At 43.8% G+C, this 22,276-nt stretch overlaps 1 protein-coding gene across 4 annotated transcripts in view; it reads left to right on the top strand.

Annotated features, from left to right (window-relative positions):
- tmem117 (transmembrane protein 117) overlaps positions 1–19,292 on the top strand; it is a 398,678-nt gene extending 379,386 nt beyond the window's left edge. For all 4 annotated transcript variants that reach the window (XM_041216475.1, XM_041216476.1, XM_041216479.1 and 1 more), the window contains exons 7-8: positions 15,462–15,591; positions 17,758–19,292. In XM_041216475.1, coding sequence (XP_041072409.1) covers positions 15,462–15,591; positions 17,758–18,440 — 813 coding nt within the window. In that variant the 3' untranslated portion in view covers positions 18,441–19,292. The remainder of the gene's footprint in view (positions 1–15,461; positions 15,592–17,757) is intronic.
- The last annotated feature ends 2,984 nt before the right edge of the window (positions 19,293–22,276 follow it).

Below are 22,276 nucleotides of genomic sequence, written 5' to 3' on the forward strand. Positions count from 1 at the left end.
CGATATCAAACCTCATCCCGCCGCTGGATGAGGTTTGTAAAAAAAATCACTTACCCGCCTGCCCTTTGTGCCCGGGCCCCGAGCCGAAGTTCGCACGGGCCCCTCAAAATCGTCGACGATTGGCAAGTTAATGGCCTTAACAAGGCCTTTCATTAATGGCGGCGCACGTCCCACTGCATAGCGCACCCGCCGACCGAAATATCACGATGCCCCGCGCTGACATCGGGGCGCTGGCGTGACGTCAGCGCTCAACATTTTAAGCGCAGGCGTGCGGACTCCGCCACCCACACGTCAGCCAGAAGATTCTGTCCAATGTTTCTGCTGCTGAGCTACTTTTAACGACACTCTTATTTTCTTTGCTTCCCAGGCTAATGGACAACATTTGGTTTACTTTCCCAGCAAGAATATAGTAAACCCTGCTCGACTAGAATATATATCTGGAAGGTGGCATGTCACGCTTCACTAAAAATGACTAACTTCACGGGCGGAATTTTTACCTCGTCAAGCCGGCAACAAAACCGCCTGCCGCCCGCGATCGGGCCCCCACTCCGATATCATGCTGGCTGGCCAGTTAACGGCCAGCACTGAAGTGTGCGCAAGCGCGTTGGTGCGCTCAGTGAAAGCTCCCTGAAGGCACAGAGCTGCCTCAGTGAGCTGAAGACTTTTAACATTATAAATAAAGAATTGAAAAATAAGCAAAACGTGTCCCCCCGTGTGACTCTGTCGCACGAGCAGGGACATGTTCAAAATGAGTTTGGAAAGTTTCTTTTAATGGCTGGTCGAAACCTTATCCCCGCCTGTGGACAGCCCTCCTAATTGTCGGTGGGCCTGCTACTGACTCCCGCCGACAGAAATATTGCGCGATAGTGTGATGACATCGGGATGCTTACCCGACATCATCGCGCACTATTCCACGCTCGTGCCTGTCAGGCACGCACCTGCATGCCAAGCTGAAAATCCTGGCCCATGTCTTCTGGATCATGTTTTCTGGCCCGTCTACATCTTTAACTCATTTTGCCAATCCATGAATCTTATCTCCTGTCCCTCATCTTGCACATTCAGTCGATGTTTGCGTTTGCCAGTGGTTTTTCCCGCTCTCCCTATAATGGCGGCACTTCTCCATTCACTGGCCCCTACTGGCATAGACGTTACTCTAGTGCCAACTTTGGGTAGTTATCCAATGGGATAAATAGCCTTATCCTGTGCTTCAGTATCACTTTGTTCATATTCAGTAAGCCCTTTATTTGCCATAACCTGCTCCTCATAATTGTCCAACACATGTGTATGCGAAGTGCGTGGTGCCTCTTCACTTTCAATTACCTTTTCAGCTTCTGCAAATGTATAATCAGTGCCAATTAGCCTTGAGGAATAACCCCAACAGTTTGATTGCCATGTTGTAAAATTACTGTTTCTTCTTCACTGCCTATAATCTTACACCAGCCTTTCCACTCTTTCTGCCCTTCTCTTTTAGAATATACCATGTCCCTGGATTAAAATTTACTTCTGAAGGCCTTATGTGGTGCCATAAGGCTCCTTGAATTTTCTCTGAAACCTCAGCCTTGATGAATGCCTTTCTCCCTGCATACAGGGCATTCAAGCCCTCAGGAAAAAAATAACCAATTGTAGTCCATTCCAAGACTGGGTGATGATCCCGCATCACTGAAGGTATTTTTGGATTTCTCCCATAAACTAATTGATACGGACGGTAGCCCCAAACCATTTGAAGTGAATCTTTCGCATGGACAGCCCGGACCAGGGTAGATGTCAGTTTACAGCTCGATCGGTCAGCTAAGATTTTGTGGAGCATCTCATCAATTAATGCGTAGTTTCTTTCACAAGCTCCATTACTAAAGGGACTTTCCACAGCGCTCATTACTACGAAGTTCATGTTTTCACACATACTTTTAAATTAATCATTGCAAAATCATCCCCCCCCACCCCCCCTCCCCCGCTACCATAGTGTTGGTTAGGAATTTATCTGGTGCTCCCACTCCAGTTGCCATCCATTTTTCCATTATCTTATCTACATTACCTTTTTGCCTTTGCTATATATTACTGTTGACAGACTGAATCTAGTTGCCATGCCTATGAAGTGTAAGAGAAAAATGTTTTTGTCCTTACCCCATATCATCAAGTCCATTGCTACGATTTCATTAAAGTCCCTTGCTAATGGGAGACTCACTATAGGCTGTGATGGTATTCTCCTATATTTCTTTTTACATATATCGCACTTCATATCGCTCTTCTATAAGTTTATTATATTCAGCATCCTTTACCCTTGCATCCTTTAGTAGGATTTTTAACCTATGATAAGATGGATGGGCAAACTGCCGATGTAGTTTTAAAACAATTCACCTTCTTTTCCTTTAAACTTCTACCCCCTCGATGTCATCAACACTACTTTAATATTGTGATTAAAAATGTTAGGTCTTGTTAAGGTGATACCATAATGTCCTGATTGTGTAAACTCTAAATCTACAGATTTCCCAAAAACAATTTACTTATTGTGTCCCATATTTAATTTCATTTGAGCCTTTTTCATAGATGGCTTACTCAACAGTAAGGGTATTTCATTGAATGCTACATCTGTGCTGATAAAGGCTTTACCCCAGCTATTTACATGGAATCACAATTCTCCTTAGTGATTTTAACATTTTGTTGTCCCTGAACCTGAAATAAATAAAACTTTCATATTCCTTAAACTTACTTCAGTCTTTACTGTTTAGACAATCCAGCTAATGCTTTAACCAATCCACTTCACATACTATGGATTTGCACCCACTGTCTAACATAGCACAGAGTCCGCAATTAGAACATTGATTACCAGACTAAAGCTTCTGGTGGCCTGTATGGTTCCTTCTGACTGATCAATATCCTCAGCTTCACCTTCCAAATCTTCCATGTCATGTGTCATTTCAAAAATCCTGTTGATCCATTTTGGACAATTCATCACATAATGATATATTGAGTCACATTTGAAATACTTGTTGACCATTCCTCGGTTATTCCTGGGGTTCATTCTCCTGTCATAGTTGCCAATTCCTGTTGTCTGTTAGAGTTAACAAAAAGGTCTCTATTCTCATATGTTTTGTTTGTCTTCTTTCATTTTGATGTTTGCGCCTCATATCTAAACAGTCTCGAAATACTGTCAGCATTAAATCCTACATCAATACTTTTGTTACCTTTGTCATTTCAGTTTTCAATATGGTGGTGTTATTGTTGGGCGAGAATATCACTTGCAATCGAGATGCTATGCAAGATGAGGAAGTCTGAAGTACTGCTGTTATTGGTTTAGTGACCTTCATTCTTTGGCATTCATTACTTTCACAATCCTGGACCTACCTGGAAAATTAAACTGCAAATCCCACTAAATTAGAACCTAAAATTCAATGATCCTGGGTTTACAAACTTTATGGGCAGGATATCCCCTTCGTCAGGTGGGCGCAGCGGGCAGGCCTAGGAGTGGCCATGAAACGGACAGTCGCCAGCGACCAAGTCCTGACTGCGAATTCTCACTGGCTGGCCACTTAACAGCCAGTCAGCGTGAAAGGAGCATTGAAATGCTCAGCGCTGCCGGGGTTAGGGTGGGAGGAGGGAAAGCGTGGAAGTCTGTGTATGCACCAGGCACGGAACTGCCTCAGGGAGCTAAAGAATTGGAGACTGACCAATAAAGATTTTAAAGGTGAAATAAACATGTCCCCACATGTGACATGTTTGAAATGATGGCAAATATTTTCACTGGTTTTTCATTTGCCATTGGAAACCTCATCCACCCCCCCCACCCCGTGGATGAGGTTTCGTTAAAAATACAAAGGCCACCTGGCCTACTCGCCCGCCTGCCAACTGAACAGCTGAACGGGCAGCGAAAAATACAAAGTAATTACTTGCTTAATGGCCTTAATTGGCCTCTTAATTGTCGGCGGGCGGGCTGCTGACTCTCACACACGCCCACTGACTGAAAGATCGTGAGAATTCGCGATGACGTTGTGATGCTCGCCTGACATCATCGCGCGTGATTTTATGCCGGATTGGGTCAGGCGCGCGTCTGCCCAATGAACGTAAGATCCTGCCCTACTTGTCACTGTTCTGCTTTCTGGGGCAAAAGAAACCCCCAAAATTTCCATTCGGTGGGGGGAGGGGGTACATTTAATGAAACTCACTGAAAATTAGAAAGGAAGTGCAAAAGCAGAGCAGAAGGTTATTACTGATGACAGCCCTAAACTCCATATCTTCAGCCTCTGCTTTGACCTCCCACCCCAGGCTCTATGTGGGATTAGAGGATGGCTGTTAGCAAGTTAATCTCCTATAATTTTTTTCTTCTCATATGCTATATTTTATTAAAGTCAGAGTAGATTCAATTGTTGGGCAGTAAAAAGTGCCAAGATGTAGCCCTTAATGAATATGATGACAGGTGTATAAAATATCCACCTACATTAAATGAAAGCATTCATTTGGGATAATACACTTCAGGTTGTAAGTGAAGATACATTTCGGAGGAAAGCTGAGGATGCAAAGTGCACCTTACTGAGTAATTCACATTGATGAAAGAATTGTAATTGTGAGGGATGGTTAATTTTAAGTGCCAAATGTGCTTAGTACGCTGCATTAATGGCTAGTTATGGGGTCCACTTTCTCAGCTGACCTGGTAAGATCATTAAATTTCTTCTTCGACTGCTTCCAAGTGAATTGAATGAAGGGCACTTGCCGGCTCCTATCATTTGTTTGGTTACTGCTCCTGGGGTATTGCCATATTCACATTCTTACTTCCTGTAGAATATGCAATGATTCTATCCAAGAAATGGGCTACTCTCTGTTGTTTCCACCCCTTTTACAGATGCTCTTTCCCTAAAAAGAAACTTGCTGACATTCAAGTCTGTAAATTACCAAGCCTGTCCCTTTGAGCTGCTGCAGCTCTTTAAATTTTGCAGTAGTGTCTAACTTGCTGCCTTTAAGCCAAAAAGACATTCAGCCTATCACACAAATGAGTAATGTGGTATATGAATTTCATTGCTAGTATTATGCTAGGTATGCAGCCTATCCATCCCAAAGATAGCAGATCATATCAAACAGCATGTCCCAGCCACTATTTGCAATGGGCAAGGTACAGCCCGTGGTTGCAAAACTCAAAACACAGTGTCCTACATGAGATGTGATTCCACGATTGGACAAAATTTGCTAAATAATCCTCAGTGTGCCAAGAATTACACCTATTTAAGATCGTCAGTCAGGTTTGCAGTGTAGCACATTTCTGTGTACTGGAAGCTACACATATTAATACACAGGACCCTGTTCTTTGCAGGCAGAAAGAACATGTACACACAATGCGCCAGTTTCAGTTAACAAAATAAGTGATAGCCATTTGCTGACTCATTCCTTGGGGCGATTGACCAATCAGGGTCAAACTACCTGGCTTAAATTTCAAACAATGCTTGGCAGTTAATTATTAGCCACACACCGATTGGTGGCATTCTACATGGCAAAGCCCCTGTCAGTCAGAGTCCACTTGCCAACCAATCAGCACTCTCTTTTTATCCAGTATAAATTGTTGTGTTCTTGCAAAGTGTCCTGACAAGTGCAAGAGAAAAGCTTTGACATGTCTCTTTTTTCAGCAATACTCAATGTCTAACCACAAGTGGTGAGATCCAAATCCCAGGCATTTTAAACTCTCAAAGCTCAGCCACAAGATTATAATGTGAAATCCATCTGCACCCATCATACTCAAAGTTGGATGTGCGCTTTTCCACGCTGCCTGACTTCCAGGCAAGTCCACCCCGGAACTGAAAATCTATGCTACTATGTGAACAGAAACAACACCAGCGACTTAAAGTTACACAGCAACTTCAAAGTAGGGAAACATCACAATGCACTTAGGAACAAAATGCACACTGAGTAATCAATGAGTTGATTATCACTTACTGGAACCAGATTTTGGTCAGGATCCCACGCCATATGGAAAACAGTCACCAGTTGCGATTTTCCCAGAATTGGTCAACTAATGGCCAGAGGTCAGGCTTGCTGTCCAATTAAGGATGATGGGTGGGCTTTTGAAGCTGAGGGCCAATAGGAGGTCTGCCAGCACGGAAAGAGCTTCAACCAGCCATTATAGGTAAGGGATGTGTGAGAGAGAGAGAGAGAGAGAGAGAGAGAGAGAGAGGGAGGGCGCCTCCATCTTGCTACTTTTAATTGTTTTAAATTTAAAAATGGCTACTGCAAGCTGGGCCACCATCACTGAGGGGAAATCCCTCCAAGGGGTGGCCTGTGGTGGCAGCTGTGACCAGGCAGGCTGGGAGGGCCTCAAAGCCTACCTGGAGTGCTGTCCCCGCTGGTCTGCTACTGGTAGGCCGCCTCTAGGCAGCTGGCCCAGCTCCCGATGTCTTGGAGAAGCCCACAGGTCGACTAGAAAATTCTAGCCTGCCTCTGTTAATTGTATTTAAGGGGCCATTTATCTGCTATAATTGACTACCTGCCACTGGCAGGCGGGCGGCCCTTCTCCTCCCGATCCCACCTCCCGGTTAATGGCTCAGGGTTGGGATGGTGCCAGAAAACTGGCTCGCCAGCCAGGGTGGGGCAGAGGGGTGGGGGTGAGGGGACAGTGAAGTTTCACCCATACACATCCCCCTACTTTTCTCCATTGGGAGCAAAAATTCTTCCCAAGTTTAAACTGTTGAACTGCTTTGAAGCATTAGCGAGCAAGTCTTCCATCCAAATACAATATCCTGGGGCCAGTTTGCTAAAGCAAATGATAGCTTTATCTGCTCATTCAGTTGAAATAGTCCTGCTCGCTACAATTACCCATTTTATTGCTGGTAGAATTCCTTTGCAAGATTTAATGACAAATTATTTATTCTGGATTCTGAATATTCATTAATACCATTGATAGCTTGTTAATTTTGTATGCATTGATTTTGAATGAATTGTTTATAGGAGAATCATCAACCATAGCTAATGATGATAGCAAATACAAAATAGGATGATGGTTTTATGCCAAAATAATACAGCAATACTGGGATCCTGTCATTAAGATTGAAAGTGAGTAAGGTTGTGTTTTACTGATTCCATTTCCATTCTTTATGACCTATACAATGGGATTGTCAACTTACTAGCCCTCATGCCAAAATATTGCTCAGATTTATTTCAGGTCCCTGCGGTAGGCTGATGATCATATTTTGCATGCACACTTGTAGCCCTGGTCTGTGGAAAATTAACAATGTGATTTATGGGGCCAGCAGCAAAGACTCTACTATGTAAATGTGGGAATAAAAAATGCAGGAAAAATTCATGTCAACACAGGAGCTCCTGACAAATATTTCTCATGAGCACGTCCATTGAATAAGGTTTTAGCGATCAAGTTCAAATGGTAATCACAGATGGAGGGGATAAAAAAAATCTGATTTTGCCACAGAAATCAAAAAAGGAGATGGCTGAATTGCAGCAATGCTAACCGAATACTGTAGGAATCGCTGGTGCGTTGGAAACATTCAGCGAAATGGTCCCAGATTGGCCATTAAAAAAAACAAACGGTTTAGCAAGACTGTTGGTTCTGCTGATAGTAACTTGGAGTGAACGATAGTTTCCAGCTCTAGGACATAGATGTGTTTATCCTTCAGCTCAATGTTTCTCCTCAGTCCAGCTGACAAGGTTAAATCCCTTCAGCTTTATGAATGCTAAAGGAGCTCATATTAAATTCCTCACTGCTATGTTAAAGGTGGTATTAATCCGCTTATTTTAATGGAGCTAATGCCTCTAATCGAAGAGTGGAAGGAGAAACTTGACACAAATTTGTTAAGCTTTTGTACCACAGCATTTCTAAAACTTATTTCTCTGCTGTAGCATTGTTAGGAAGCGATGCCACATCAAGATGGGGCTTTAGGTCAGGTTTTCCTGTTTAAAAGTTTAGACAGTATGTAATAATGTAACACGTAGTGGATGGTGTTCCACATTATGCTCATTTTCCTCACACTTTGTTTTCTTTACCAGCCTGTTCAATCAGTTGAAGAGTGGTCTTGGTGTTCTTTGCCTTACCTGAAGGTGTTGGGGGCTCAATTCAACTGAGGCAGAAGGGCAGAGGAATCAGGATCAATGTTCCCTCCAAGCTGCCTGGATATCTGGCCACACAGCAATTGGGAATGTGCCAAACGGGGAACAAACAGGTCACAAACACACAGCATTCCCATTCAGATGCGCACATCAATAGGCATCCGTCAGTTTTAAAGGGATTGCGCACTGCAACAAACCAGCCTCGCACAGGGATCAAGATGCGTAATTGCAACACAGGCAGCAGGCAAACTTTGTCCTGCCTTCTCATTTCAAAATTTCAGCATCCAAATGGTGCTAACCATGCTGTATGTATCAGCAGCAACTAATAAAGTAAGTAGTTAGTATGACTTAAAGCTAGCCTGCATCTCTTAAAGAGGAGGCCATTTTCTGGCTGGAACAAGTGTTGGCAGTTGTGCCAGAATCTTACCTGAGATACATGGAATAATAGTGCAACACTGTGAAGCACAGGCTCCACGGATGCAACATTGGAGGTTTTTGGAGGAGATGGTAAGCAAGAGAGAGGACATACACTCAGAAGATAGTGGGAGCAGATACTGTGGAGGTCAATGACAGGAGTCAAGCCATGAGGACCTGGATGCAGCGCACCAAGAAGTTCAATGAGCTCACATGAGTCGTCAAAGTCAGTAAATGCATCTTCAAATGTCACATTCTACCAAGTGAACAACTAGCCTCAGTCACTGTTCAATTCATCACATCCCCATTACTCACCTGTCAGTCTGGACTCATACTTGACAGTCATGAGCTCCATCACTCTCTTAACACTGCTGCAAGCCTCATATCCACATCTCACTACTTATACACACTGTCAGCCATTCAACCATGATGACCATGTCACACAAACAGATTACACAACACTACCTGACAGATTTCCCTCTCTTTTGCAGACAGGGTGATAGTGCATAACCAAAGACAGCAGGAGCTTACTGGAGGCACACATGCATATCCTAACTCCCTATGGAGGAGACAATACTTGCCACTGTTGGAACGGCCATTGGTGAGGCAGTGACTCATTGTGGGGCAGAAATAATTGAAGATGTTGGTATGTTCATACCTAATCCAGATGGTATGAGCCTCCAAGTCTTCCTCTTCCCATCTCTCTGCACCACAATTTTATCCTTATGCCTTTACCTTTCAGATACTCAAGTGGTACACCTGGCCAGGCAGTGGACAAACACCACAAAGAAAGTGATGTTGGGGAAAGACCATTATGTAATTTCACACTAGCAGTCACCAAAGTCACCCTGACACGGCTCATATCTTACAGCGTTGGTTTTCAAACTGAGGTTCACAGACCCCTGAGGGTCTGCAGAGACCTTCTATGACTGTGACATAGGGCCAGCTTTTTAGGTGGATGACAGTCCAGGGCACTGTGGTAAGTGGTAAGCAAGTGACTAGTGAGCACAGGGATGTTCCGCTCCTTTGTGCTTCTGCTTTACCCCTACTCTACTAGTGCTGTGATCTGCTTCCATGATGCTTCTGATTTCTCTCAGCTCCTACTCTCTCCAGGCTCCTGCATTTTCTGGTCTCCTGCTCTCTCCAAGCTCCTTCCAAGGATAGGCAAGCTGTGCAGCAAGAAGCAGACACATCCATCTCACTGATTTGTGGCAGTAAATTTCTGTCTTCTTAAAAGCATTCTTAAGACAATCTTTTACATTCAGCACTTTCATATTATGAATTTTTTAAAAATTCATTCACGGGATGTGGGCTTTGTTGGCTGGGCCAGCATTTATTGCCCATCCCTAATTGCCCTTGAAAAGGTGCTGGTGAGCTGCCTTCTTGAACCATTGCAGTCCATGTGGTGTAGGTACACCCACAGTGCTGTTAGGGAGGGAGTTCCAGGACTTTGACACAGCGATAATGAAGGAACGGCGAAATATTTCCAAGTCAGGATGATGAGTGACTTGGAGGGGAACTTCCAGATGATGGTGTTCCCATCTATCTGCTGCCCTTGCCCATCTAGATGTTAGTGGTTGTGGGTTTGGAAAGTTCTGTCTAAGGAGCCTTGGTGAAATCCTGCAATGCATCTGGTAGATGGTACATGCTGCTGCTACTGTGCATCATGGTGGAAGGAGTGAATGTTTGTGGATGTGGTGCCAATCAAGTGGGCTGCTTTGTCCTGGATGGTGTCGAGATCATTGAGTGTTGTGGGAGCTGCACTCATCCAGGCAAGTGGGGAATATTCCATCACATTCCTGACTTGTGCCTTCTAGAAGGTGGTCAGGCTTTGGGGAGTCAGGAGGTGAGTTAACCATCGCACGATACCTCCTAGCCTTTGACCTGCTCTTACAGCCACAGTATTTATATGGCTGGTTCAGTTCAGTTTCTGGTCGATAGTAATCCCCAAGATGTTGATAGTGGGGGATTCAATGATGGTAATGCCATTGAACATCAAGGGGCGATGGTTGGATTCTCTCTTGCTGGAGATGGTCATTGCCTGACAATTGTGTGACACGAATGTTACTTGCTACTTGTCAGCCCAAACCTGTACGTTGTCCAGGTCTTGCTGCACTTGGACATGGACTGCTTCAGTATCTGAGGAGTTGCAAATGGTGCAATTGTGCAATCATCAACCAACATCCCCACTTCTAACCTTGAGATGGAAAGAAGATCATTGATGAAGCAGCTGAAGATAGTTGGGCCGAGGACACCACCCTGAGGAACTCCTGCAGTGATGTTCTGGAGCTAAGATGACTGACCTCCAACAACCACAACCATCTTCCTTTGTGCTAGGTATGACTCCAACCAGCAGAGAGTTTCCCCCTTGGTTCCCATTGACTCAAGTTTTGCTAGGGCTCCTTGATGCCACACTCGGTCAAATGTGTCAAGGGCAGTCACACTCACCTCACCTCAGGAGTTCAGCTCTTTTGTCCATGTTTGAACCAAAGCTGTAATGAGGTCAGGAGCTGAGTGCCCCTGGTGGAACCCAAACTGGGCATCAGTGAGCAGGTTATTGGTAAGCAAGTGCCACTTGATAGCAATGTTGATGACCCCTTCCATTACTTTACTGATAATAGAGTAGACTGATGGGTCAGTAATTTGCCAGGTTGGATTTGCCCTGCTTTTTGTGTACAGGACATAACTGGGCAAGTTTCCACATTGCCGGGTAGATGCCAGTGTTGTAGCTGTACTAGAACAGCTTCACTAGGGGCATGGCAAGTTCTGGAGCACAAGTACTATTGCTGGAATATTGTGAGCATCCATAGTCTTTGCATCATCCAGTGTCTTCAGCCGTTTCTTGATATCACTTGGAGTGAATTGAATTGGCTGAAGACTGGCATCTGTGACACTGGGGACCTCCAGAGGAGGCCAAGATAGATCATCCATTTGGCACTTCTGGCTGAAGATTGTAGCAAATGCTTCAGCCTTATCTTTTGCACTAATGTGCTGGGCTCCTCCATCATTGAAGATGGGAATATGTCTGAAGCCTCCTCCTCCAATGAGTTGTTTAATTGTTCACCACCATTCATGACTGGATGTAGCAGGACTGCCGAGCTTAGATCTGATCTGTTGGTTGTGGGATCACTTAGCTCTGTCTATCACTTGCTGCTTGGCATGCAAGTAGTCCTGTGTTATAGCTTCACCAGGTTGACACCTCATTTTTAGGTATGCCTGGTGCTGCTCCTGGCATGCCCTCCTGCATTCCTCGTTGAACCAATGTTGATCCCCTGGATTGATGGTAATGCTAAAGTGGGGGATATGCCAGGCTATGAGGTTGTATACAATTCTGCTGCTGCTGATGGCCCACAGTGCCTCATGGATGCCCAGTTTTGAGTTGCTAGATCTATTTGAAAGCTATCCCATTTAGCATACATTTGTGGTGCCACACAACACGATGGAGGGTATCCTCAATGTGAAGGCAGGACTTTGTCTCCATAATGACTGTGCAGTGGTCACTCCTACGATCACATGCAATGGTGGGATTCGAACCCGGGTCCTCAGAGCATTACCCTGGGTCTCTGGATTATTAGCCCACCAACAATACCACTACGCCATGGCCTCTGCACCATTATTACATTATAATTTGGATGGGGGTGGAGGTGGCGGGGAGACCATGATTGCATATTGAGCCTTAACTTCCGCGGAGTCGATTGCCACTCTGCTCCTACTTGTTTACCTATCGATCTTTTCTCGCTCAGTCTTCCAACTCAGGCCGGGCGAAAACTGCACAGGGCAGCACACTCCCGGGGCCTTCTGTCAAGAGCTTCAGAGTTGGACGCAAGGAAGCCATTGCTCATTTTTTTACTGCACAGGCTGCTGTAAATCAGTTAGGTTTAAGGTCCAGACACTTTCAAGCCAGGCAGAAGGTAGGTTTGTCAGGTAAGTGGTTAGAATTTGGGATTGGCAGTTTGGGTGGGTGGGGGGGTTGGCGGGGGGGTGGGGGGCGGTGGTGGTGGTAGCTGGGCAGTCGGGGTGGGGGTTTGGGGGCTCATTCAGTCGGTGGGGAGGGTCGGGCAGTCGAGGGAGGTCATGTATTTGGTGAGGGTCAGGCAGTCAGGGGGCTTTCAGGCAGTCAGGGGGGAGGATGGGAGGGTTGGGCTGTTGGTGGTGGGAGGGTCAGGGGAGGGCAATTGGGAGGGGGTCAGGCACTCAGGCGGGAGGGTCTGGGGGGGTTTGGGCATTCAGGGGAGAGGGCCAGGGAGTCGATGGGGCAGGGCGGGGTGGGGCATCAGGCAATCAGTAGGGTGGGCTGGGCTGTCGGCCGGAGGGGGTGGGGAGGGTTAGGTCAGGCCTGAGAGGTGTAGTCGGGGGCTGGGGGAAGTCCTTTAGGTGGGTGGGAGGCGGTTGGGGGGGTGTCCTACTGTAGGGGGGGGATACCCATTTGGGGTGAGAGCCCTGTGGGAAGGGTGGTCCTTTGGTGGGGGTAGAGTCCCCTGCAGAAGGTAGTTGGGGGTGGGTGGGGTGAGTCCTATGAGGTTTCGGGAAGGGTCAGGGTGACCTTTTGGGGGATGGAGACATCTTTGGGGAATTCCACCCCCCCCCGCCCAGTTAAACTGCCCTGGAGATCAGAAGTTACAGCCCATTATTTATAAAGGTGTCCTTCAATGAAAAAAGCCTGAGTATCACTGCTTTAGAAGATGGATTAGAGGTTGGATCTGTGTAAGGTGAGACACCAGGGACCAGTGGCCTGCAGCCAGGGTAGGAGGCAAGGATAGAGCAGTTGCCAGCTCGCCGGAATGAGGCTCTTGATCTTGCAGTCTACAGAATAACATTGATGAGTGCGCACAATAAAATACTTGGTGCATTGGGAATCCTACCAGAAAGCTCCTGGTCAATGTCAAGGAGCATGGAAGAGCCCAGCACCAACTGGGCACTGACTTTGCGCAAGGTTTGGATCCCATCCTGTCCAGCATGAACTTGGTGACAACTTCCATTAGCCTGTGAACCCGCCCATGATGCAATGTCTGATGGCCAATATCACAGCACAAGCAGCAGCCACCCAACGTCTGAGTGGAAGTTGCATTGGAGGCTGACACTATGATAATGCTTACTGACATGCAATCCCAGACTGCTGCCAGCATGTCTGTCGATTATAGCGTGCAGAGTGTCATGGCCATCCAGCAATCCATCCTCCAACAGATTACTAAGATTGCTGATGTGCCACCCTGTGGGAGAGGCAGTGGCTCTGTAGAGCACGAGCCTGATGACCTTTCTCAGAAAATAACCTTCTTATTCCCACTTAACTACTCCCCCAGTGCCTTTGCCATTGCCTGTCAGTCAACCAGCCCAGATTGCAGGCACCTTGGAAGGAGCAAAATGTATAAAATACCATCAACACTGTCATTTTACAGCCATACGTTGTTTCTCACTGAGGTTCAGACTTATTCCCCAAACACTCTAAGCAAATATGGCCTCCTGCTGAGAGTAACCCATCCCCTCCTTCTCCTCCTTCTTCCAGCATCTCATCTTATTCTATGTGACCTTTATACTTCTTCCAAGTCATTGTGTATTCCAAAGGGAGGAACAATGGGTTTGTGCATTAGCCTCAAAGTCAGTAAAAGCTGCTTCATCATCTACTACACCACTCCCTGTAAACCTATGTAACTTTAAACAACTGCAGAAGGCATCAAATACTTGTTGAATCAAAGCCGTAGCCTGAAGAAATCAATCAGCAACTAACCTGTGAATAGTTAATGGTCCCTTTAAATAGCCCTGATGGAGTTTCCTTCCTGCTGCTGAATGTATGTTCAGTTATGCAAGGTTAAGAGAGGGCGTTAGTTGCAGGGTTGAGCACCGCTGGTGTCAAGCCAGTGTCACTGATGTCCTAATCTGTCTGCTCTGCATACTTCTGACTTCGGCGTCCGTTCACTGCATGCATGCTAATGACCTCACCAATATAGCTTCTGGCAAGATTTGCTTCAAAAGCGGGTGGCTATGCCAATGCCGCTATTTTGGAACTCTAAGGGCATTTGTAACATCCAAAAAATGATATCAGGCCCAGTTTGTCAGTGAGGTGTCTCTCAGTAGGGGGCAAATATGCCAACATGGTCTCTATGACTCTATGTGGGATGAGAATAGTTAGGTATTTGTTTGACTGGCGCAGTCTTGATGGGCCAAAGGGCCTTTTTCTGTGCTGTAGACCTCTATGACTCTATGCCCTTATATGGAATTTTAGGTTGGTTTAATTTTGCATAGCAGTGCTGTACCTTGAACCTTTTTGAGTTTGTGAGAATAATGCACTTGGCATATTTAACTGTAATCATGTATGGCTTTGTATCACCAGCTGACATGAGGAGTTGGGCGGAAAGCAGCAGGAATTATGAATGCTGGGCTGAGTGCTGGCATCCCCATTTTGTGTGTAAGCTTCTTATTGTGTGTAAGCTTGTGTAATAAAAATGGGCTTCAGCCTTTAATCAGTTTGACATATGCTGGCTTGGAAATAAATGGTTCTGACCATTAGATAATAAATGAAGAAAATCAAATTGCAGTCTGGTGATTTTAGATTTTTTCAGTGATCCTTGAGGCATGTGTTAAACATTTGAAAACCATAATATTGCATAATGCACAAATATGCTGAAAAGATAATAAAGTTATGGTTTCAAATAGAATGGATTGGTAGATTGGTACTTTGGGCTAAAAATCCTTTGTGTCAGTGTCATATAACATATAACGTTGCATTTATTGAGCCAGCAGTGTAATAGGTTGATGATAATATATGACAGGGCATGCTATTCAGAAAGTAAAAATGATTCTGTTTCCATTAACTTTACAATTCAAGTAAGTGATGTCTTGAGGAAAAACAGGTGCGTAGGAAAATGAATGCAGATTTCACACAAAAGAGACAGGTCAGCTCATATTTTAACATGGTTAATACAGGAACCTTATGGCAGTAGATTTCTCATTTATCACTAAGCTATATTATACGGTAACTAGTTGCTGAAAAAGTTGTGCTTTCTTTCTGTTAGGATTGGGAGTTTCCACAGTTTATGGAAAATTTGGAAATCAACCTTCCTGGTCTTCCCACATCACATATTCACTTAAGACTGCCTCATTTCCAGAAAATATTCAAGGAAGAATACCTCATTTGTATAACAGGTGAGAGACATAAATATCCATAAAAGAATTTATAATGGAACTGTAAAAGTTAGGACAGAATGCATGAGTTTAAATGGGGAATGAATTATGCCTGTACGCTTTAGTCCGATTATTCCTCACTGTGCTAACCCTACTTCACCTGAAGATTATGGCTATCCTGACTCTCTGTGCGCGACACCATGAGAGTTGATGAATATTCTAGTAAAAAAGCAAAAACATTGCAGAACAAATAAATGTTAAAAGTCTTTTTACTTTCCATTTGCCACCTTTTGTACCTAAAGATATTTGCCTGATGCAGAAATTTATCCAAAGATAAATAATTTTCTTAGTAACTAGGAAGTTCAAAATCATACTTGATTTAGTTTGAAATCTAGGAAAGGAAAGTGATTGAGGTCTAATATATAAAAGCAAACACCCCATCCATCACCTTGAACGTTCACCCCTTCCACCACTGGTACGCATTGGCAGCAGAGTGTACCATCTACAAGATGCACTGCAGCAACTCACCAAGACTCCTAGACAGCACCTTCCAAACCTATGACTTCTACCACCTAGAAGAACAAGGACAGCAGATGCATGGGAACACCACCACCTGCTAGTTTCCCTCCAGGCCACACACCACCCTGACTTGGAAATATATCGCCGTTCCTTTGCTGTCACTGGGTCAAAATCCTAGAACTCCCTCCCTAATAGCACTGTGCATGTACCTACACCACATGGACTGCAGTGGTTCAAGAAGGCAGCTCACCACCACCTTCTGAAGGGCAATTAGGAATGGGTAATAAATGCTAGCCTAGCCAGCGACACCCACATCCCATGAATGAATACATTTTTAAAAAGTCGATGACCTTTCATAAGAACTCTTTTCAATTTTTGATAAACACGCAAGCTTTTGTAGAAAGTTTTATGCATGGTCCTTAACTCAATTAGAGACCATAGGCATAAAATTCATGCCGCCAATTACCCTCCTGGGAGTTGTGCGTTGCACTGCCATTTGCTTCTGGACAGCATGCATGGTGAACCTCCTTGAGAAGGGCACTCTCACTTGTATTCCCTGCGTACACTGGAAGCAGCTGAACTGGTACTATCCTGATATTTCCAAGCCTACCGGCTGATGTGGTGCCCATTGTCCCAGGTCCATTCAACTAATTAAGGCCATTAAGTTACCAATTAACATAAAGTTTTCACTGCCCGTCCAACCTTACGGTAACAGAGTCGCAGAGGGACATGTTTTATTACATTTTATTTAAAATATTTTATTTTTATATCTCATCATCTCCCTGAGGCAGCTCTGTGCCTCAGTGAGATTGTGCAGCGCTCACTCACGCGCATGTGTGATGTTTACGCTCAGCCTGCTCTCACTCCCCACCCCCCTCCCGCACAGGCGGTGTTCAACGCTGCCGCTCACGTTTCACGCTGGGTGGACCTTAATTGGCCCACCAGCGTGAAATCACGGGCAGCAGTCAGCTTCCCGGCTGCCCCCGACCACACCACCGAGCACCCCTGTCAAGAGCAAAATTCTGCCCCCAGTGTCCCTTGATGTCCCTTATCACCTGCTCCCAATCCCTTCTGAGTGTGGTTCCTGAGGATCTCCTGAACCCTGCACAGTCTCCCCTCCTGTCCACCTCCATCACCAACAACCCCAGCGCTCCATCTGTGACCCTGGGGCCCTCTTTCTTCACCAGTGTTTCATTTTACTCATTTAGATTTGCAGCAGTAATATTCAGTAGCAGCCTCCTGTAATTCAGCGCAGCTTCTTTTTGAGAGGGACAGATTTCCTTTAAGAGCAGAGGGCTCGCTGCACCACGTGCAATCAGCTGAATGCTGCTTGGCTCTCTACTGAGCACAGAGGCAGCCAGCAGCACAAGAGCCATTCAGCCCAACACAATTGTCAGCTAAATGAGATGACAGCACCAAATTTACATGTTGCTTACCTCCTTCATTGGAACCAGCATGGGAAGATCGTGAAATGCAATCCCACACTTGAAAAATGGAGCATAAAATTGTTTAGCCTTATATATTTTACATAAACAAATTGTCTTACTGCCCCACCACCACAGTCAAAAGAAAGAGAAGTACTGTTTCATGTTGTGTGAATTTTGAAGACAATTCATGGATTAAGTAGAATTTTCTAATTCTTACAAAATTTATCACATCTATTTACAGGTAAATGGTTTAACTATGGCATTATCTTTCTTGTGCTGATTTTGGACCTGAACATGTGGAAGAATCAGATATTTTACCAGCCACCTGAATATGGCCAGTACGTCGGGCCTGGGCAGAAAATCTATACAGTGGACGATCCAGAGTCATTAAAGGATTTAAACAAAAGTACTCTAAACTGGGAATGGCGATCAACTAATATTAACCCACTCACTAACAGGACCTATGCCCAGAGTGACTTGTTTTTGCACAGCAGGTATATTGGTGCCAGACTTGGTGTTAAGTGTCTTGCTTTTGTCCCAAGCATCATGGCATTTATCTTGTTTGGGTTCTTCATCTGGTTTTTTGGAAGATTTCAGAAAAGTGAATTAATTGAAGACAAACAAGATAATTTGTATGTAAAGATCAAGAAGAAATCACCATCTGAATTTAGCAAAGATTTAAATGAGCCTGCAGAAGAGGGACACAAATCTGAGACTATAAAGGATGAAGCACTGATGTCCGCAGGGACGGAGGTGGCAACAGCTACTGTACACGGTACAACCTCTACTTCTTCTGGAGGTTTCCTCAAGGATTCACAGGGCAACAGTGTGCTTGAAGCAAGGCCAGACACTGAACACATGTCTCCTGTTGTTCTTCCTGATCCATCAGCAAAAAAGTTACCTGACACAAATGTTCAAGTTTAAACTTAAAATAAGCACAGGCCTTAAGCAAGATTTTAGCTTTTCATTTTTACACATTTATAGACCTTTCTACAATTAGTGTTACAGTGGCATTTTGACTTAAAAATTACTGACCTAGGTTTTAAAAACTAACTAACCAGAGTATGTAGGTGGTGGTCCTGCAGTGGAGGGCAGAAATTGCTTTTATTTTTGAAAAGCATATTATTGTGCCTACACCTAGACATTCCTTTATGTCTTGCCTTTCACAATAGCACACGGTTTATGTCAATGCTGTATTAAATTGTATGGTAATATAGTATTCATCTCTAACACAAGGGTAAAATGAAAAATACCGTACTAGTTGTGCCTTGAGAAGTTCCATTTTGTACTGTTGTCTCAAGGAATTTTTTAAAATCTTAGATTTTCACCTTCACAAAGCAAAAACATTAGTAGTTCTTGATTCTCTGATGGGATTACTCGAGAGACTGCCAGACCTTAGCTCATGTAATACTGCGTTCTTCTGAGGCTGAAATTGGTACTGGAAGTTTGGTATATGAATAGGTGATTCTAATGCTTAATTGATTATGGCGAAGATAGTATTGTCAGCTGAATTACACATGCAAAAAGCGCTGTTGATTAATCTTTTAGTTCTGATGAATTGGCTGCCTGCCAAAGAAAGCTGTGAAGGTGATGGGGAGGAGACAATACTGCTCTGTGTGGGCCACTGTGTACAAAGAGGATATATTTCACAATCTGTATTTCACAATCAGAATTGCATTGCAGTAATGTATACTAAAGCACAAACATCTGACTGTATTTATGTATGTAAAAATACTAACTACCTACAGATGTAGAATAAATGGTGTAATCCTTTCAGTTTATGTCCATTGTTCTTTGCAGACCAACTGAGTATCATTAATTATGGTTTAAAAATGTCAGCTATTTTGATGCATGAAAATCTTTAAAAATAAACACAGCTGTGTGTTTAAATGGATTTTCCGGCTGTACCACTATTGCCAACTTTTTGCTTGTGTTCTCTGTCGAATTCGACAGCAGCTAATCTTTCAGCTTTTGGTTTACAAGTTAAGTGTAAAGGAAGGCGTAAAATGGTACCTGAGATTTTCCCTCAGTTACATCTGCTCATCTCGTATTTGTCAAGCCTGATCTATCAGTTTGAAAATGAGAAGTATTATATTCATATTGCAATTAAGCAACTAGTTAGATAGAGACTAATGAAATGAGTTAGTTTAGAAGATGGAAATATAAGCTCGTAGTGAGATACTGATGGCTACTGGATGCAAAGTTGTTTTCACTCCTAATAAATCCAATTATTCCTTGATCATTCAGTGATGGTTTAATAGGAATCTCAAAACTAATATATCACAGCGCTTTGCAGTCTTTGCCACTGCCATGTCTTTCATTGTCAAATAAGGCAGATGTTCAGTCCACATTCTAATTTTGCTAAAAACTGTAATCATGATTACTGCATCACATTTTACCTTGTTCAGTCATTGCCCGTATTTTATTGAACTGAAGATTATGATTTAAATTGATTTTAAAAACTGGTAAACCATTTAACTGAAGTGACATAGTTATACCTGAGCTTATAACTTGGGGCTGAAAGTGAAAAGCCTCCCCAGTATAAATATACTCTAGTGTAATGCCATGCAGTGAATCATATCAGGGCCATGTTGAAATAGCAAGGGATTCAGTGCCCATCCAGAGGAGAGCCTAAAACTTTAATTGAGTAACTTTGAAGTAAAGAAATACACGACAATCTCAACCAATTGTTGGGTTTGGAAGACATCAACTGTTAACGAATAGGTCAAGGACTTGGCTGAATGACAATGGTCATGGTAAACAGACCAAGTTTGGCAACAGCTCAGGATGGGGGTTGAGAACAACAAGAATTTTAGTTGACTGCGCAGAGATATCAGATAATTCCGTGAAATTAGATGATTTGTTAATTTCAAATTATTTACTTTGTTACAACAATGTGCCGAGCTTCAACCTAGGCTTTGTGCTGGTGTGAATTTTCTTATTTCCCATTGTAATACCCCGTCTGAATGAAATTTATGCTTAATTATAATTTCCTTTTGTTCTGAACTCACCTCAGTTGGGAACCAGACTGAGATTATTCAAACTTATTTAATGTAATATTCAGCTGTGGGCAGATTTTGAAACCAATTTGCATTTATAGAATTAAAGCAAAATACTGCAGATGCTGGAAATCTGAAATAAAAACAGAAAATGCTGGAAAAACTCAGCAGGTCTGACAGCACCTGTGGAGAGAGAAACAGAGTTAACATTTCGAGTCCGTATGCCTCTTCTTCAGAGGAGAGGTAGAACTGTGGTGGGTTTTATACTGCACTAGAGAGAGAATGGAACAGGTGGAGCAAAATAGAAGGTCAGGGATTGGTGGGAGCTCAGGAGAGATTTGACAAAGATGTCATGGACTCAAGAACAAGTAAGTGGTAATGATAGTGTTAAAGACTAAGGCAGGTGCTAATAGTGGCATAAAGGTCAGATAGCAGAATGTGTTAATAGCAGAACAAGGGTCAGCGCTCTCTGAAAGCAAAACACAAAAACAAGTTACAGACTGGCCGTGTGGGAGAGGGGGTTGGGAAACATCAAAATGGAGGACAGAGTTCATGGTCTGAAGCTGTTGAACTCAATGTTAAGTCCGGAAGGCTGTAAAGTGCTTAATCAGAAGATGAGGTGCTTTTCCTCCAGTTTGCATTGAGCTTCACTGGAACATTGTAGCAGGCCAAGGATGGACATGTGGACATGAGAGCAGGTGGTGAATTTAAATGGCAAGTGACAAGGAAGGTCGGGGTCATGCTTGTGGACAGAGCAAAGGTGTTTCACAAAGCAGTCACCAAGTCTGCCTTTGGTCTCCCCAATGTAGAGGAGACTGCATTGTGAGACTGCGCAGATGCCTCTTCCCCAGAACTCTTCCAAATGCCGGTGAGCTTGGCTGACCCTGTCTTATCCTGTTGTGGATGTTGTATGATGTTTTATGTGCCTGCATGCCACTGTAATGTAAAGAGTGCTCATCAGTGCAAGAGTTGATGTGGAGTTGGAAAATAGAACCACCCACAATATGATACATAGAATCACATGGTAATAGACTGACAGAACAGTTTAAACAGAACACTGGAACCAGCCTACATAGAGGTAACAGCACCATGCATGACAGCAACCTGGGATCTGTAAATAGTTAAAGATTGATAATAAAGGGTTCATGTTTAAATACACAAGTCTCAAGACCTCATCACTGAGACATCTAAAGAACCCATATTATAACATGGTTGGCAGCGGTGGGCACTCCTAAAAGATGTAGCATCAGAGATAGCATCATAATCTGACGTGGTGATCTGTAGTAATATGAAAAGTGGCAGCCAAATGCATGAACCCAGAACAGCATCCCAAGGTATGAAAAGCTAGAAGCAACTGAAGCCTAACTATAGAGACATGAACCTAAGAAGAAAAAGTTGAGGAAGCTTCAATACAGACTTGGAAGTGAGGAATTCACCAAAGTGTGTGGAAGTCCATTATAGAAAATTGCAAGAACCTAAGTGACACAGTTCATGAGATGGTGAGCAAAAATACAAAAAAGTAGCTGTACTTAGATTTTAGAATAGGTGGCAGTCCCAGGGGCTCAGCATTCAGGGGGCAGCTGAAAGAGAACTGCAAGTAAAAAACAAAGGTTTTTTTAAAAAAAACAAACTTGTAAAAATCAGCTGGCAGAGTAAAAAGCGTAAGCAGAACCTGCAGAGTTTAAAAACAAGACCTGCAGATTTTATAAACAAAGTGCTGTCACTTTAAGTTTAAATAAAAGGACACCAATTGGACTGTGA

Source organism: Carcharodon carcharias, chromosome 21 (assembly GCF_017639515.1).
Source record: "Carcharodon carcharias isolate sCarCar2 chromosome 21, sCarCar2.pri, whole genome shotgun sequence".
NCBI classification, from domain to species: domain Eukaryota; kingdom Metazoa; phylum Chordata; class Chondrichthyes; order Lamniformes; family Lamnidae; genus Carcharodon; species Carcharodon carcharias.